Below are 19886 nucleotides of genomic sequence, written 5' to 3'. Positions count from 1 at the left end.
GCAGGCGCGGGAATGCGTCTGAGCGCGTGTGTGTGAGCGTCGGGCCGTGTCGCCGCGCTGGAGCGTGTCGTCGCGCGTTCGCCCGCGCTGGGAAAAGAAAGGTCATTCTTTTATTTGTGGAAGTGCGCTTCCGTTTATAAATAGTCGAGGAAGTGCGGGGGATACCTGCTGTCCTCTTATTTCAGTTCACAACAGCCTCGGAGCTCTGATGTCACATCCTGTCCTCCCACTCGCTGGTCTCATTAGGGCGTGTCCGGTTTCTCTCCCACTGTCCAACTCAACGCCCCCCCGCACTCTCCCAACAGGGCACCATGAACATGTTACATAACCTGTGGAGTAAATTTAACAAAATAGCGAGCTCATTTAACAGCTTTTCATTTGACTCTCGCCATTGACACGTTTAATCATTAAGTTAGTTGCTTGCAGTATTGGCCACGGTAGTTCAGTGCCCAGAGACGCAGTACTGAGTTCACGTAGGCTAGAGCAGACAAAGATTAATCTCAGCAGATCTACATGAACTAATCATTTTTTACTGTTTTTTTCCCCCCATTGAAATCAATGCAAAATGGCCAGCTTTGTAATGACTGTGAAAAATGACACCGGCTTCTTTGGTGTCAAGCATGTAAATTCACAGGGCCATGCCTATTTGACATCATTTCCATCAATGTGTTTCCACGCGTAATTTAATTTCCTCTTTATTGATATATGGCCTGTGAGATTGCAGCAATTAACTGAAGTCCAGATTTGTTTCCACCCCACCTAAAGACAGTAGATTTTGCACACAGTAGAAGGCACGAGAAATATGTGTGCAGGGCTCAAGTGAAGTGCATTGGTATTCTGAGTCTGTTTTTTACTTTATCACTTGTCCTTAATATTGTATGATAAAATTGTATGAAGTGTAGGAAACATTACTGTAAGATTGAAAAGAGAGTCTCTAGCTACAGGGACTGTCAGTTGTAGCTACAGCCTTTAGGACAGTTTTTTTTAGCACCGAACTCTGTGGCTCTGTGCTTGTTCCGCGCACCCCGTCGGCGTTCGTTTTCGAGGTTCGTCGTCTAACCTTTCCCGTCGAGCCGCGCGACTGAACACCACTGCGTGTTAAGGCGGCGGCGACGGCGGCGGCGGGGATCAGGGCAGACGAGGACAGGGCGCCAACCCGCCGCGCGTCAGCTCAAATTGGACCTTTCGTCGCCGGGCTTCCCCCCCCCGGTCTGCCTTGTTTGCCTTCTCTCCTCCCAGAGCTCCCCTTTTAATTAGAGTTAACGACGCGGCGCGATCGAATTGGCCCCGCTAACAGCGCCCTCGCTTGTCCGCGGCCGCTGCTCCCGCCGCCGCCGCTGGCGCGCGGGCCCCGCGAATCGGACCCGGACGACTTGGCGCCCCCTCCCCGCCGGCGGCGCACTCCCTGGAGCCGAGCTGGAAGGGGCCCTGGATCCACGCCCGGTTCCTGTCCAATAGGATCCTTTTCCTGGACGGCGGCGGTGGTCTGCCCCAGAAGCCTCTCAGGTGGCGAAAAGGTCGAATTAAAAAAAAAAAAAGTTGCAACAATTCATTAAATCATTTTTTAAAATTCCCGGCCCTGGTTGTAATCGCGTCAGCGAGGGTGGGTATCGATGCCATAATCAATGAAAGAGAAAAAGATGACGCCTTAATCAGATTAAGGCCGCTGTGGTCTTTGCTGGTCCCGCATCTGAAATTCGGTGTTCATTGTGATTATTCACCTTCTTTTTCAGTTGTGAGTGCATTATATGCTATGTGCTATATATTTAGGGAGAGAAACATCTCAAGAGGATTGGCTACAAATGCTCCCGTAAACCTTTCAGTGCTTCCTCTCAAGTTGTATTTGTGGTGACTGTTCAATCCATAAATGAGCGGTCGTCTCTCTGTTCTGTGGTCCACTTAATGCAGGGCCCGTAATCTTATTAACTAGGACATCCTAGGAAAGAGAAACCGAGGCTGAAGTGTTTCCTGTGGTACGCTACAACATTAGCGAATTAAACACTGAACGCTGTCAAAAAAAAAAAAGAGAGGAATAGCATTGCAGGCTATTAATACGTGCGAAAGCTTCTGATGGCCGTCGTGGCGGCAAATGAGCAAAGTCTTTTTTGTGCTGTGTATTCATTTTCGAAAAGTAATATTCTTCAAAATTAGGCCACGTAGCGTGAGCAGCGACCCACTTCCGAGATGGCCGGGAACCAGGAAGAACGGCACAAAAAAAATCGAAGTGGGGGGGGGTTAATTTCTGTGGGAAGTAGATTTGAGAACACTGTCTCTTCCCTCCCCTTCCCTGGTCTGTCCGACAGTCTACCTTTCCCACTCTCCCCCCTGCGGCATGATGGGAAGGAAGGGCCGAGGCGCGATAGGCAGGATTAGGTTTTTCGATGCTCGCCAGCCCCTCTTGGTTAATTACACATGTAATGAGATGTTTATTTTGGATAATGCTGCAAGAAAAAAACACACAGGAGAACTCCCGGAGAATGCCTGTGTGTGTTTGTGTGTTGGTGCATGTGTGTGTTTGAGTGTGTGAGTGCACGCATGCTTGTGTGTGTGTGTGTGTCTGCGTTTGTGAATGTGTGTGTGTGTGTGTGTGTGTGTGGGTGTGTGTGTGTCGTGGGGGAGTTGCTCTCCACCAGCTACAGTCCAGGGTCTCCCGGCCTATCTCAAGGTCATGCGACTGGAGACTTTTCCCAGACGGAGAGAAATCCAATAAACGGGGGGGAGCTGTGTGTGGTGCTGTGTGTGCCCACCAGTATGGGAGTGGAAAAAGCCGTCGGTGCTCGAGCGCCGCGCTCGGCTATCATTAGCCAGGGGACAGCTGAGGTTATGTGAACAGTGCAGCTGCGAGGAGAGCCCTGGGATTTGGGGAACTCAAGGCGGGTCCTGTGCTCCATGGAGGCTGCACAGGACCCTGTGAAACGACTCGCACCCCCCCCCCCCCGTTCCCGCTCCCAACCCTTCGCCTCCCAAACCAAAAATGTTGATGTTCAGGATAAGACTGCAAAGAAAACACTTTGTCTACGCCCGCGTCTTTTTAAAAACATATTTGCTGTTTTTTTTTTTTATTATTCAGTTAGCGTAGAGATTATTATTAGAATAACAACAATTATGAAGGGTAATTATTTTCCAATTCAGAAATTATACATTTAGAAAAATATCCCCCTGCACTCTTTTTTTTCCTCTCTTTTTTTAACGGATGGAGTCGCGAGCGAGCGCTGTGTTTTTCTTATTGAGCCGTTGAGATACAAAAAACAAAAACAAAATGTGCGCAGTTTAATTTTGCATTCGGCGGTGGGGTGACAAGAAGCCCGAACTTTCCTGTCACCAGTTCTGATCGTTCGCCGCAAACAGTCCGCCGCAGCTGTGAGACACGCACACGCGCAGCGAAGGAAGCTATGCAAATTCGCCTGCGCTCGGTATCGAGCAACGAAAGGGAGAAGAAGAAAAAAACACATCTCGATTCGCACGGCTCCTCTATGAAATGCTGCTGAGCCGAAGGTTGAAGTGTAAGGGGGGGGGGGGGGGGGGGGAAGAGTATGAAAGTTGTGGAAAGGTTTCTTATTTTTATTTATTTATTTTCTGCCAGGGGTGAGGAGGGTGTAAAAAAAAAAAAAGCTCTCTTGTAAAATGGGAGCGGGAGATTAATTGAAGGTATCTCATGGCCGTTGTCAGTCATTCCGGAGCCTGTTTGAGCAGTGGCAAAAAATAAAAGTGAACGTCCGCGTACGATAAACCACGTCGACAGACTCTCTCGAGACCGCGTCAGGCGCGGTGGCATGCGACCACGGTTTAAAAATAGGGCCTGGCTGACCCGGCGTTAGCTTTCTGGCACGATGGGTGAGCTCGTCGCGATGCTGTGGACCGCGCACAAAGTCATTTGGAACAATAAGAAATGGCTCTGCCCAGACTTCATGCCTCTTGCAATGCAAAGCGGCTCGTTTGCCAGTTCTTATCCCCCCCCCCCCCCGCCCCCGTTCCTCTCTCTTTACCGAAGGGTTAAGCAGAGAGGGAGCGGGCGGGCGAGCTTTATCGGAGCGACCATCTTCTAGCCTTGGTTGAGGTTTCCTTGAAAACCCTGCCGTTTTGATTTTCCACAGCTGCGCGCGTTCTTTAATCATATGCTATCTGTTTTGGAGAGTTGCCCCCCTCACCACCCCCTCCCCCTCCCCCCCCCCCCCACCCCACACTCGCACACTTTTAACATATGTTAATTGGCGGCTTTCTGTGGCAAATTATGAGCCTTTACTCTGATGAGGTCGGATTGTGATGGTGTCGGAGTGGAGTGTGTGGCTTTGCCAGCCCCTGCTGGATCTTCAAACCACTACAAACGCGGCAGCCTCGCTGGGCTGCTGAGTAATAGCAGCGTGCAGGAGACCATGGTAGGGCAGCGTTTTCCAGTCTTCTTACACACTGGGCAATATATCGTAGCCTTGGTCAGTCCCCAACACACACACACACACACACACACACACACGCGCATGCACACACACACATACGCACAAACTTATGCACACACACGCACGGAAACTCACGCACATATGCACACATGCACACACACACACACACATGCACAAACTGCTGCACACACACACACACACACACATTAACAAAGAGGCCTGAAATAATCTTTCTTTCCTGTAAATGCACATGCTAAGAGTAGGGATATATTTAGACAGAACTGGACCTGCACACACAAACAGGATCAATTGCAATTTAACCTCTTTGTGCAAGCCCCCTAGTGGCCAGGATACCGCCATTCTCATATTGCTTGACTCAGTGCTCCTGCGACCAAACTATGAACGGAAACAACAAACTCTGTGGTGTAGCTTTATGAGTAGACCATATACAACAACTAAGCCTAAATAGCCAACAATAGCCTGAATAGTAAGATAAACAATGATGTTTTGTGTAATTATACCATGTCATTCTACTATCAATATCTGAAACTAAATATGGAATAAATATACAATCTTACCATTAGTTTTACACATGTCCCTTTCAGCATTCAGTGGCCATTTATTGTCTTGAACAATCCTTTTGAGAAATAAACATGTATATAGAAAGCATGGGTGGGCATTTACATCGGCCATGCGTAAAAACCCACTTGCATTTTACACCATTGTAACTCTTTTAAATTTGTTATGGTTTGATTGATAACTCATTTATACAGTAGAGGACAATATAAGCTTTCCAACAGTGTATTGTACATTATGTGGGGTATTAGTATTATACTATAATTGCATTAGTATAATGCAAAAGTGAGTTTGAGTCAAAACAGTAGTAGTTCCACGTATCATCCTCAGATTTGCACACTTGTGGTCAAAGAGTATGTGTAGTGTTATCTCTTTTGTGTGATCTTTCAGTATTTAATTTCAGCCTAAAGGAGAACAACTGCATTTTTGCATTTTCACAAAGATATTTGCATTTGTGACACTTTCCCCATAAATTATGAATATAAAATAATCTAAGTATTCATGTCTTGCTTCATTTAAGCCAAGTCTCTGTGATGCTCCCATCTGGAGCTATAAAGCTTTAAATAGAACACCCCCTAAATGGGTGCGGATTGGCCAGATTTGGTATCTGCACGAAGGGGTTAAAAAGCAGTAAAACAAGACCAGGTTAAAACCTAGTATATGACTGGACCTAACGCACGTGATCCGGCCGACCGATGGCGTAACATCATAACTCGGCCGACCAATGGTGTAACTTCATCACTCAGTCAGTCAGTCAGTCAATCAGTCACTCACAGACATTCGCGTTTGTAGGGCTGGCCCCGCTGTTGCGGTCCAGCCAAAAACAAAAAAAAACAAAACATAATATAACACATAAGCAGTGATTGGCTTTCGCTCTTTGTGGCTGTATTAAAAATGGAGTCGCTCTGGGTGTCGCAGTGACATAGCGACGAACAGGCTCGGACTCGCCTACTCGTTTTTGTGGGTTTTTTTTTTTCTTTCTTTTCTTCGGTCTGGGCCTGTTAGAATCAGACTTATTTTATTTCTCTCACTTTCCTCTCTACATGATCTGGGTTACTCCATTTCCTAATGGAGCGCGTGGGGAATGTAACCCTCCGAAGGTCGAACTTGTGAAGGACATCCTTGCTGAAGTGCACAGCCCTCTCCGGCTCTCTGCGAAACGGCTCTCCTCCCGGAGATGTTCGCTCAGCGCAAGGTCACACAGTGTCAGTTTTAATTGAGTTCTGTGCCATTGTGTTATGGGGGGTGGGCTGTGGTTCACTTGTTTGTTTGTTTTTTCTGTGATGTGGAGTATTAAAAAAAGATTATGAACAGTTTAGATGGAGATACTCGCGTTCATCAGACCTGTCAGATAGAGTAGCGACGCGTGTGCTAGCAGATACTGGCATAAAGTTCTGGTAGTGCTTGTTTGCGATCACATTTATTCTCAAGCAGCTACTGGACAGTGCAGTGGCATGCGAGTGGGTGCTCGTGGTCTCTGGTCCTCTTGGGGCCATGCTTCCTCACACTCGCGACGCTGGCCCCGGTGGCCAATTTTTCGATACCCCCCGCGTGAGGTCAGCCTCTCTCTCCCTCACGCGAAGCGTCCGCGAGGAGGCTGGAGTAGAACCTGAGGTTAAAAAGGCTAACTCAATCCACTCTTCACCACTAATCGGTGTGCTGCGCTGTGCGGAAATAGCTCTGCAAGGAAAAAAAAAACGCCTAAAAAACTGAAAGGAAGTTGTTTACGGTAGTCTGAAAAAGGAAAATTTACATTTAACAGGGAAAGTAACTGACATGATGACTGGCATAAACAATAGCTGGCTTACCCATATTTGAACTGCGCATACTGCAGTTTTATGATGTTCCAGAAGTAAGTAACGACTGTCTGAGAACACTTTGAGAAGTCATCAATTTTGACAGACATGTATATTTTTTTAAATTACATTTTCTTTAGTGTTTCTTGTAACAGTGAAATGCTGCAGCTTTGGCCAAAGCAAGCATGTTCTACTTTCTGTGAAACTGCTGATCTGACTGCTGTCTGTGTTTCACAAAGTCTGAGAGCTTCCTCTTTTGTCTGCATTGTATTTATTTTTCTTTCTCTGTCTGTCCCCTGTATTTTCTTTGCAAACCACAAGCAGAGGGAAACATGTTTCTCTTCCAATCATTGTAGAACTACATTTCCAATAAACAGTTGAGGCGGGATTAATTTACTGTATTTGGTTCTGTGTTAAAATGGAATAAAAAAAAAATGACAGAGAGAAAGAGGAAGTAATCTGGCATTCAGATGAATCTCAGAGTCCTGTAAGCCTCTAGGCTTAATTGGGGCCAGTGGGGAACATTTAATAATTGCTGTCAGAAGATCAAATTTAATTCTCTTTTTCACAGGATTGCTGGAGGGTAGAGTGAAACAAATTGTCATCTGAGATTTAGAAATGAACAAAGCTTTAATTAGGCTGATTAGAATGCTTGAAATGTGAGATGAAGTAATCAGCGGATCATCTAACCATTCCATTTAGTGTTTGGGGGCCACATGGCATCTCCATTACCCGCCACCTCTCTCTTTTACACACACACACACACACACACACTCACACACACACACACGCGCCAGCCCCCTAAGACACACCTAGGACACCGGAAGTCATGGTTATCCTTGACGGATGACATAACGCTGCGCTCGCGTCGGCGTTGTGTGTTTTCTCCCTCTGGCGCCCCTTTCCAGCGCGCCCTCAGAATTAAGCATTTCGACTCGTTCGCAAAGACAGGAGGACCTCGGAGGGACGGGGGGAGAGATGAGACACTATCACAGACCGGCGCGTTGGGTAAAGACCCGCGGTTCTCGGGTTAAAGCGCGCGCGTCTTTTTTCCCTCTGTGTGCGGAAGCGCGTGTTCGCGCCGTGCGGCCTAGTCCCTGTCTGGCCGTCTGCAACGGGGAAGAGTGGCGGTCGAGAGCTAACAGCGTAGAAACAGTTGCTTGGAAATACTTATTCAAGCCATCTTTAGCTTCTCAGGTATGTGTGTTTTCATACTTTTAAAAATATATATATATTTTAGGACTTTTTCAGCTTTATTGGACAGGACAGCGTAGAGAGACAGGAAGAACAGGGGGAACAGGAAGAAAGGTCGCGCGTCTGGATTCGATTCGCTCGCTGATGTCGCCGCTCAAAATGTGGTCAGTACTCTGCAGGCTACAGGAGACGCCCTTCATATTATTTTTTGGCCCCTCCCACCTCCCCTTTGGTTTCAGCCTGGCAACCCTGTCCTCCCCACCAGTGTATCTTATCATCAGGGCATGTCCCAGCTGCTCTGCAAACAAGCCTCCCGAAGCCTGCAAAATCAGGAAGCAGCACAAACATTTAACGTGGGTCTGGAGGGAGGCCTCGTTCTGTGCTGGAAATTATTTAAGGTGTGTTCAGGAAACGTAAGCTGTGCACAAGCTTCACCTGGGAAAAAAAGAAAATAAAAAATTTTACCTGGACAAACCAAGTGCACTCAATTGAAAACATCTTACAAAAAAATTCTTGGCCTGTGCAGGCAGACTCTTTTCCTGAGTTTTATACTGCAGTTTGTAGACCTGAGAAAACCAGGTGAGAGGAAGGTTGCAGCGTTGAACGCTAAACCGACTGGGCGGGACTTCTCCCCCCCCCCACACACACACACACACTCACACACACACCTCCCCTCCCTGCCACCCCCCCCCCCTCTTTTCTGCAGCTGTGCAGCTGGTCTCTGGAGCACTTCCCTCTTTTCAAAAAGGGTTGACATAAGGTTTCGTCTCCTTTTGTCCTTGGGAGGGTCTGCCATGGCTAAATGGAAAGACAGATTTCACCTGTCCCCATTTCGGCTCTGATTGATACAGTCGCAGGGTTGCCAGTGCTCCTCTACACTGCCGGGGCGGCAGCTGTAAAGCAGCAGAGTTCTGCACAGCAAGATAATGTACAGATAAAGTGCATCGATGCACAGAGTGCGTTGAAAGGAGGATGATTTGACAGAGTGGCTAGCATGACTTTTTCCTCTCTGAATATATAACACACGTGGGGCCAATATATCTCAGTGCTGGCGATTTTAAATGTAATATTGTGGAATATTGCAGTTATCATTAAAATCATCGCAATACATCATCTTATATTTAATTATGGAAATACGATTCATTGTGGGAATAATATGTTCTAGAACAGTACATTCTTTAAGGATAATATTTTATAAGTTGTAATTCAGCTGTTTACATGAGCTATTTATGATGGCATACCGTTTTCAAATATGATCAAATTGAAAAGTGCAAATTATATTATTTTTTATGAAAGGAACAGATCAGAGCAAAGTGATTTTTGCGGACCGAGTGTGGTGTGTGGGGAAGTGTAGGAGAGGGGTGTGTATGACTAAGACGTCTGACTTCTTTTAATCGCTGCTGAAAAAAAAAAAAAAAACTGTGAAAAATAAGCGAGGCAGAGCTCTTGTTCCGAGCCCTTCAACCAGTTTGCAGTTTATCAGAGGAGCGGAGGGGGGGGATAGCATGGCAGTTTAGCGTCTGAAAGAGAGCCTTGTAATGCATAAATAAAAACCCTACGTCCCCCCCCCCCCCACACCCCCCCCCCTCCTCCTCCTCAGTGCTTTAATCTAGCATAGCACCTCAAAAGAGCTATTCACAGAATGTAGCCCAGCAGAAATGCACTTCTTCCGTAATTTCACACTCTCGAGCATAAAGCCTTTAGTTTTACTCAGGGAATTTTTTTCACTGCGGAAAACACGCACTCCGATAAAGCATGTCTTGTGCTCTGCAATAGATCCCGGCACTATCTGCCCATCCTAACATTTTCACGACGGTGGTGCGTTTGGTCTGTAACGTCACGGGAAAATCAAAACCGGCCTTTGTGCAATTATCGTTTTAGCTTTTCTTTTTTCGTTTTTTTGTCGCTAAATGCCTCCAGCGGTGTCTTCAGATTCCCGACTCTTGTGTACATTCCTGTCGGATGAGGTTTTTGTGTGTATCCAGTGAACAAACAACAGTAGAAACATTGGCCCAGATTCAGTGCGTCAACGACGCAATATGGCTATGACAATAAATGTGGAATTTGTTTGTTTTTTTTACTAACTACAAGTTTGATGGCTTCTGAAATTAGACAGAAATGTGGTTTAAGAGTAAAATGAGAATGTGGTGTCGGCAGGAACTCTAGTTGCTGGGGGTGATGGAACAGAGGGCATATGGGCCACACTTCACCAAATGGTTTTTTCTTGAGGTCTTCTGTCACCGGGTGTCATTGGGCGAGCCCCAGAAAAATGGCGGTTTCGACGATGGTCAGCTGAAACGGCGGAGTGGGACAGATTTCTTTGCCGGGAGGAGGAAGTGCCGGAGTTTTGGTTCTCATTTTGCCCTCAGTTTTGGGAAGGATGCACCTTAGCACCTTTTATTGTCTGTGGTCTGTGATGTCACATCCTTCCGTGAAAGCTTGGCGCATGTTTCCTGCCATTCTGTGTGGCTCTGAGAGCTTTGGGGAGGGGGGGGGGGATGGGGGGTTGCTGTGGGGCTCCATGGGGCCATTCCACAGTATTCCGCCCCCAAATGCTTTGGGGTGCAGTCCCCAAGTAGGGTCTCATTAATTGGTGATTACTGTGAGATCTTATTCAGCTGAAAGAGAATTGACTACAGTCTGCCAGAGAAGCTTCATTTTCCTGTGTGTTCATGCTTCTTGATTTGGAAAATGAAGCCCTGGAAACATCTTTTTTTGTGCGTCTGTCTGTATTTACTTCTGTGTACAATTCTGGACTGAAAAAAAGAAACACAAAAAAACGCACACATATTTGCACACAGGCGTACACGGGCATACACGCATACCGAGAATGAACGCACTTATGCGCAAACACATCCACATCAACTCACTCAAAAATGTGCACGCATACACAGACAGGAGCGGCGTTGGAATTTCTTAGCAGGAACAGAAAAAGGAAGCTGAAATGTGTTTTGATTTGCTGGCTTGTATAACGTCCTGAAGCGTCTGCATCAAGTCAAACTCTATCAAACGACCGCTCCCCTTTTGTTCTGCTGGAGTTGCTTCACTGAAAACAGTCTCAGTGTTTGCGAGGGAACTGTTTGAAAAGCTCGCATTCCAGCGCAGAGCAAAGATAATTCAGGTTTACATTGCTTCTCCCGTGTTATGGACGGGTGTACCGAATGCAGGAACATCTCGGCGATAGCTGTTTGCCACCATCGAGCGCTCGTACAAGCAGGCTGGATTAATGCATGGCACACTTAAGACTCTGACTGTAATGAGATGAGACACGAAGTGAGTCACCTACTGTTCACTTTGTTGTGGCCTTGTATTCACACCCCTACATTGCCAGAGATAGGCAGCTAGCTGTGAGCTTCAAAGGATATTCTAAAAACTATATCCACAATCAAATAAGGGAATATGAATTTAAAATTTTATTTTAAATCGTTCTAGCCAGATGCAGATACGAAGCTATGGTTAGCATCGACATTGTGCCGTGCTTAGATTGATCAGAAACTATATCAAAGATGTTTTTTTTTTCCTTCAAGGAAATGGGAGTTTATTTTAAAAGCGTGTGGGTTTATGTAATGTATCATGCACCCCCTAAAAGGTTTACTTACGGCTCTGTAATATGTTATTTCAAATCCTTATAACCACATATCCTATGAGGATAGAGGGTACTGCTTTTCTGAATCATACATTATTACTAAATGTGTTGCAGATGTGTTGAGAGAATAAGGACTGCAGTAATCGGCCAGTAAGGGACTTGCAACAAAAAATAAAAAAATAAAAAATTACACATCCTACGGTAATAAATCATATTCTGATGCATTAAGGTTGCTCTATGCAGCGTTTTACAGTGAAAGAGAAAAAGACCCACAGGAAATAGGATCCTAATATCCAAGAACACAGGACTTGGGTCACAACTGTATTGGGATGGGGAACTAGTTTCTCTCATTTAATCCATTTAATGTTCTGGTTTGTTGATATGTTGAAAATGAAAATAGACCTTAGTCTCTATCTCTGTTCGTCCTGATGTGAGCTCAGTTTAAAAAAGAAGAATTGAAACGGGGACCCAAAGTTTGGTGTGTGTGTGTGGGGGAGGGGGGGGGGGGTAGGGGGGGTTGTTAGGGGGAGTTTCGTAGTACAGCTCAAAGCATTTCAGTGTTATATTACAACCCTAAAAGGGAAGGAACTTTAATAAACACTTGAAGATTGAAAAAATATATTAAATTCATTGGGGGAAAGTTTGTGTGTGTATATATTCACACACACTCCCTCTCACACACACACACTCACACATATGCGCACACACACACATTTCCTCCCAATGAATTTAATATAAATTTCAATCATTTCTTAATGAATTTCTCATTGAACAAACAGAGAGAAATGAGTCTGGTGGAAGATGATGACACCAAATCAAGCTCTCATTGTGTTCGCGTTCTAATGAGCCGCTGTGTTTCCGAGCACAGACCTGGGCTGCCCGGGAAGACCGAGTGTGTTCACATTCACCACTCTTTTTTTCCACCGGTCTGCGGGAAATATAAAGGGACTGATTAACAGATGGGAGTGACGTGGTGCCCCCCCGCCCCCCTCCACACACACACACACCACCATAGGCACACCCCAACACATGCACACACACACACGCACACACATACACACACACAGCTCACCAAGAGAGCCCTGGAGTCTGCCTGACTCCAGTTAAAACTCCTCTCTCTGCCTGCTCCCCCTTCCACCTAGTTCATGAAGGAAGTGTGTACAAGACCCCCCCCACCACCTCTTAGTGTTCTCGAGAAAACCTCCAGTTCACTGCTGGAGTGTGCCTTGATAGGGAAGTGACATCAGGCTCACTTTAGAGAGAAAGAACATGTCTCTTCTTCCCTTATTCTATGTTTTCCCTCCTCCTCTCTCTCTTTCTCTCTCTCTCTCTCTCTATCCCCCCTTCTCTCTTTCCCCTGTGTAATTTGGCTGTGGATTAGTGAATTGGCTTAATGCTTTTGAGAAAGCTTGTTAGACTCTGGCATGTGCTGAGATTTCAGCTTTCCCACTTGCTCTCGTATGGGGTAAGTGTTGATATCACTTGTGTGAGGGAATAAGAATGGAAAATAAAAATAAAATAAACAAGCAACCTTTTAACATTTTTCGGACTCTATTTTCTCTGTTATGCAAATATATAAGTTCTTTTGTCGCCTTAAATGTGGCATCATGCTCGTAAATATAATTTAAATCATCAGTGCTCTGGTGAGCGTCCTGCCTTCAAACCGGACCCACGTCCACAGAGCTGTGCTTGGAGGGCTGGAAGGAGTTTGGAAGGGAATCTCGTGTCTCTGTGGGGGAAAGATCATAGGCGTCCGGTTAAGTAGCACTTCACCTCGGTATTACGGGGCAGGAGCCAAATCCGGGATTAAATGTTCAGGACATCGGATTACTATTATGTAAGGTTTTGTAGGAGTTTGTTGACATAGGGAGCAGCCGTAAGCCTGAAGTGACTTTGATTTGGTGGGGGGGGGTGTTGGCCCTAGCGGTAGCTGCACACCGCTATCTCTCCACCGGAGGTAGCCCACACGCCTCTCACTGAATATATTATTGCTAATACATAGAGGCCCAAACCCAGTCGTGGCGGTTAATATGATTTTGTCAGTTGACGTAGGCTGCATTAATCGGAGTCTTTGCGTGGTAGTAGTGGCTTCAGTCCAGGGGACTGCCAGTTCTCATTAGAAATTATACTGTAAATCGGGTGCTTAATCCGCTCTACATTAGCCCAAACTATAATGGAATAACTTCATGTTTATGCCAGTCGCTTTGCAAACAAAGCATAGCATAAATATGTATTTGGAATATTATATTAGACTATCAGATTCGTTAAAAAAGCGCAGTTGGGTCCAGGAGGCTGTGCATTTTTTACAGTGAATTAATTGCATGCTATAACATATCACCCTATGATGAAATTACTACTCGTACACATATGTTCATTTGAATACACAGCAGTCGAATCCCAAAACTGTTAATTTAATACAGGTTTTTTGATTTGCTTCAGATGTTTTGTGATAACTAGCAGTATTATTAAAAACAAAACCAACCCCCTCTCGTTTGCCGCGCTGCTATGACATCTTCATTTGCATTTTGACTTATCTCTGTGCTGTCTTATGCGCTCCCTAGGGTACGCACTCATTTCAACAGCGTGGTCAACACCCATTGGGTGAAAAAAAACATCCCTCTTACAGTCTTCGTTTTTTTCAGTTATGTCGTCGAAAAATATGAAATTCATGAATAAATTACAATTTTTTTTAAAGAAACATGCACGTCATCCACTCAGACCACGCAAAAGTTCCCATGGCCTCACAGTGTAAATAGTTTATACCGTGGCGGGGAAAATGCATACTTTTCTGAAGGCAGCTATTGACTGGTGCGCCACAATGATTCTGTGCTTTGCTTGCACGTGTACATCACTCCGTGCAAGTCGATAGCTGATGATGAGAAAGTAAAAGAGCAAACGTTTCTTGTTGCGCGGTGCAGCATCATCTGCACATCAACGTTTCTGGCGCGTGTTGTTTTTCTTAAAGAAGAAAGGGCGACGCATCTTCAGGCGAAGGCTTCGACAGCTCTCGAGCATGAAACAGATCTTAAATAACGGAGCGCTCATTTGCATAACGGGGGGACGTTATCACCTCTGCTGTCACACAAACCTAACAACAGCTCTTGTTTTCTCCGAGACGCATCGGCTGCCCTACTTAAAATGCGCAGGTTCAGGAAGGAGTGCGCCGAAACTACGATTCGCGCCGGTCTTTCACGCGCGCTGGTGATTCAGTCAGAAGCTACTGAGAAGACGTGAAGCAGCCACTTCAGTTTAGTTGAGATCCAGTCCTCGATCACTGCCCGATCTAGACCCGAACCGAACTGCTCCAAAATATCTCAACTGTTTGACTATGCTGTGATATGTCGTGGTAGTAAAAAAATGACAGGGAGAATACCACATGCAAGTTTTGTCTCTTAATTCCTCCCATTTAGTTCATCTTCAGGATGGGTTCTTACTAGTGAATCCACTATATATTCTTTGTGTGTTCAACAGGGAAATGCTAAATGAAGTGTAGATTTGAAGACAGGAGTGTCGTTGAGTTTTTATTCTCTTCCAATGGTCCAGGGGCATTTTCTCATCGTTCAGACTTCGGGGGATGTAAGAGTAAGGAGGTGATTAGAGTGTTTAAGTTGCCTGTGCCTCCGAACACTGTCAAATTCACTGTAAACTAGGGGAGCTCATGACAGTCCTGTCTCTCCTTATAGTCTACAATAAGATACAACAACAGATTTGCATGCTATTGACAAGAAGAAAAAAAAAATTCCACTGCACTTTCACACAAAAAGTTGACATTTTTTCTCTTTGTTTGCTGTCTCTTGTGGCTGCTCGGATTTATTTATTTATTTATTTATTTATTTATTTATTCTCAGAATTTAGAGCTGACTTATTTTATTTTTCTCTCTCTCACCACCTTTCTCTCTCTCTCTCTCTCTCTCTCACACTGTCTTTCTCATGCTATTAGGAGTGGATGCTGGAATCTGTGAATTGAGAGGAGCACGTGTGTAGAAGGACAGGAAAACTGATTGGAGGATACTCGGAAAGAAGAAAGGAAGCACAAAGAAGTTTGGGGAGAGGACCGAAGAGAAGACGGGGACGATGGGGAGAAAAAAGATTCAGATCACGCGGATAATGGACGAACGCAACAGACAGGTAGGCAGGCAGGCTGGGGGGGGATGCTCTTACAGGTACCCCAGTGTGTGTGTGTGTGTGTGGGGGGACGGATGGGGGGTGGGGGGGTTTGGGATTGGCGGGTGCAATCTCCCAAACGAAACCGGGGTCTACCTCCTCAGTGTGGGTTAGTGGAAAAATACAGCCAAACAGACTGGTGTTCACAACCTTCAGTCCCCAGGAGTGTATCTGGGGACGGGGGTATTTCGGGTCTCTGGTTTTTCGCTATTTTAGGGGCTGCGTTTGCCCTGTACAAAAATACAGCTGCCCATGCTTCTGAGAGAGCACCAGCTCTTAGGTGTGAATCTTTTTTGCTTGTCAACCGCTTGACATCATTTTACACCTTTGGAGAGGGGAGAAAAGCCATGCCAACCGCAGACAATAGTCTGACTTGCTGGTATCACTCGTTTTTTTTTTTATAAAGGTTGTTTTTCATAAACACGCACGGATACGCGGTTACTACGTCTGTCCCAGCCGAGGTGTGAACGTCGAAAATACCCCGAGCGGGAAACCAGAAAGAAAGGTGACGCTGGACCTGTGGTGGAAAAATCCGGCGATTTGAAAATCGGCGACAGCGGAGGAGACACGCTCGCAAGCCAGACTCGGAGTCATGAAAACGCGAAATCAATCGGCTCTCTTGCGTCGGCTGAGACCGCAGTTCTCCTGCGTCCCCGTCGTTCGAGGTGGATGCACGCGCGGACGCCGCCGCCCGGTAGCGTTCTGTGAAAGCTGCGGTCGGAAACAGCGTTCGGAACCAATCTTCAGTCTCGTCGATGGAAAAGGAATAAAGTGGCTCGTAATAAGCAATAAGCCACCGCTTATTTAGCAGGTCTTCTTTAAAGGAAAGTGACTGATGAAGCAACAGCAACACTTCTTAGCCTAGCCCTCTGTGCAAAAAAAAAAAAAAAACATAGGTGGCTGCAGATGACGCCTATCTTAAAAGGTTAACAAACAGCACGTTTAGCCGCAGAGCTCGGTCTCTCTGCGACCCGCGGTAGCCGCAGCAGTTCTTTTCTACTGCTTGAACCCGGTTCAGCCATTCTTATGTCTTGAACAGGGAGGCCCCAAATAGGGAGGCCCCAAATAGGGAGGCCACAAATAGGGAGGCCCCAAACAGGCCCCGAATCCTTGCAGCCTTTGCTTACGGTTCATTTCTAGCGAGGAGACGCAAAAGCTGCGAGCACGAAAATGAGACGGGAAGAGGGGGGGGGGGGCGGGGGGAGAAACGCACGTTGCAAGGGGGACGGATTAACGGCTCGGAGTCCAGGAAACCGAACCGGTGGCCAGACCGTAGAAACCGAAGCGCTTTTACTGTAAATGCGAGGGCGTCTGGAGCGCGCCGTATCGAGGCTTCTGTGGCCGGCAGGGAGATGAGGAAAGATCGTTCTAGATTGTTCCGGGGGATTGGGGTGTGTCAGGCACCACAGGACATGTTGGGTAGAACAATTAGTCCTGTGCACAGGCAGGATGGGTATATGGGTATCACTGGCGGTCACTGTCTGAAAGAAGGTGTGGTCTCGTGTGTCTATATATATATATATATATATATATATATATATATATATATATATATATTCCATTTAGCGTATTTTACCATGTTAACCTTGTAGCTCACTTTGGATGATACTAATAATGTCTGCCAAAATCTTTACCTCGTAAAATATGTTTGATGTGACCCATTTACTCTTCAGTAGCTTTACAGATTCTCTCAAATTTTGACAAAATAGTAAGAATTAGAAACATTCAGACATAGGACAGAGACCGTAGACCATATCGCTGTACAAAGTGCTAAATTAATACAGAACAATAAAATTTTAAAGAGAATATGACAAAAGTTATGAGCAGCCTGCTGTTTGTTAGGTTGCCAGCCAGTTGCATACTACTGGAGCGCCAGACCAGAAAGCCGTAAGTCAATCAGGTCTAAACCGACGTGTTTATTTTTAATCGGTTTACAGAATATAAGCTGAATACGGACTGAATCGCTCGCCTGTACTCAGAAAGTGCCACAGCATAGGGAAGCCCTTGAGCCAATTTATCCTGTTTGGCAGACTTGCTTTAATAGAGAAACCTTTTTCCACCTAGATACTATTTATATTTGAAAGTAATTAAAAACAGTTCTGAATACGTTTTCTCTTGTGCACGGGAAGAATTATTCATACAGTAATGTGATTATCTCTTGCGAAATATGTTGGAAATAATCATAGGCATCGCATCAAGGTAGATGGGAATTACCTGGCGCTATAAATTCTTCTTTTTTTTCACGTAGTCAGAGTAAATCTAGGTTAAAGTTAAGTAAATGCGTACAGGAAAGAAGAAAGTAATGTGGAGCTCGTCTGGTTTTTTTTTTGGGGTGAGTGCTATCGGGTTGCAGTGAGAAGATCCTGTCAAATGTTATCAACCCCATTTGTGGTTATACCACAGCGACGTCTCCACCCCCCGCTCCGGGAGATTAAAGATCGGAACAGGAAGGAGACCCGATGGAAATCGATGCGGGAGCGCCAGCCCCCTTCGCTCACCGCCGCGGCTGGGGGAGCCCGCGGCGTAGCGCCGGGTGAGCGTCGACCCCGCGCGGACCCGGGGAGAGAGAAAAGCGCTTAGCGCTTCGTCCCGCCGCTCCGCCTGCGCGCGCGCTCCTCTGTCAGAAGGAAGCGCCGCCGGGTTCCCGTCCTCTCCGCGCCGTCTGTCTCTCCTGTCAGGCGCGTCTGTCTGGTTAAAGGTTGTCACTGGCGTTCCTCACGAAATATATTATTATTATATATATCATATTATATTATTTAGCAACTTGTAAATATGCTTACTTCATGTCGGTGAATTTGCGTACGTGTTTTAGATCTATAAATGCACGGACACGAACGCTCACACACACACACACACACACGTACACACGTACACACATTGATCATATACAAATATTGGCATAGTAGTCAATGCTAAAATGTTTGTTCACTCTAGAAGTTCACTATAAAAAATCCAAAACAATTTGGCTAAATGTTCTCATTTTAATGTCACGTCACATCAAGTACTGACAGACAAACATTTATTTACTCTTTTTTTCCAGAGAAGCACCTTAGATGCCCTTTAAAGGGGGAAATACCGCTAACCTACCTGCTAGCCTAATTGCACACATTGCTGTTATAAGTTAGATATGGACCTGGAGAGAATACCTTGGCCTCATAGAGGTGCAAGGTCGTTTTCTATTTTTATTTTCTTGAAATAGTCAGGTTTTTAATAATTTCACTTCCTCTTTTAAGAACGCTTTCCTCACCAGAACAATCACCTCTTGACTTTTAAGGTGTCACTTCGTGTTTATTAAAATCCTGAGCCTGACTTTCAGCCTCAGTAGCACTTCACTAATATTTTTCTTCAGTCTGTTCGTACTCGAGTTATGTTTTGTAGTCAGGAAAAGCTCCTGCTAAAATCAACATCGTTAAACCTAATAAGATAATTGAATAATTAAAATATAAAATATAAAACATATTCACAAGTTCACACCCTGTCATTTTTGAGATGTCAGGAGTGACAGTCATTCGCCGAAAGCCAATAAAGTATCCAAAACGGCTCGAAAGTAGATTTTTCAAATCTGTTTCAGTGTTTAAAAAAAAAATTAAAATAGAACACTTGGTGGAATTGTGAAAAACAAAAAAAAACGAGCCTTCCGAGTGTGGTGCAGCAAACAGACGAAACGCACGCATGGCTGACTGGCGCCGAAACGTTCGCATGTGTCAGACATCTGACATCTCTGCTCTTTTTTGTTTTCCGATGGTGTCATATCCGCGCCGGCGTGGCGCGCGCCGACGACGGATGCGTCCGCGTGCCGTGCGTTTCCCCGTCGTGCACCTGGGAAGGCGTCAGAAGTTCGACGCGCTTCAGAGCGATGTTTTAGAAAAGGGCTTCGTCGTTTCCCCCCCCCCCCGAATCCGCGGCGTCGGAAGGGGGTTCAGGGCGTCCTCCGGCTGGGCCCCCCGGGGGTGGCGGTACCGGTGGGGTTTCTTTAACGAGGATCTCCGAAGCGGCGGTACCGCCGCTTCCGCAGGGCGTGGCTTTATTGCCGCCTGCCTCGCGCTCGTTCCAGGCCTTTCTTTATCCCCATTTTCAGAGAACGGGGGGGGGGGGGGTTCTGTCGTGATTAGCGCAAGCGTTAGCCCTCAACGCGAACACAAGCCCGCACCCGCTTTGGTAAAAAAAAACAGTTGG

The 19886-nt window shown here is 45.9% G+C and overlaps 1 protein-coding gene across 11 annotated transcripts in view; it reads left to right on the top strand.

The window, feature by feature from the left end:
• Positions 1 to 19886, top strand: part of mef2cb (myocyte enhancer factor 2cb) — an 83320-nt gene that overhangs the window by 20190 nt on the left and 43244 nt on the right. For all 11 annotated transcript variants that reach the window (XM_064296499.1, XM_064296507.1, XM_064296508.1 and 8 more), the window contains one exon: positions 15487 to 15674. In XM_064296499.1, the coding sequence (XP_064152569.1) occupies positions 15621 to 15674 (54 nt within the window). In that variant the 5' untranslated portion in view covers positions 15487 to 15620. The remainder of the gene's footprint in view (positions 1 to 15486; positions 15675 to 19886) is intronic.

The sequence above is a fragment of the Anguilla rostrata genome, chromosome 10 (genome assembly GCF_018555375.3).
Source record: "Anguilla rostrata isolate EN2019 chromosome 10, ASM1855537v3, whole genome shotgun sequence".
NCBI lineage: Eukaryota > Metazoa > Chordata > Actinopteri > Anguilliformes > Anguillidae > Anguilla > Anguilla rostrata.
This window is presented reverse-complemented; position numbering and strand designations above follow the sequence as displayed.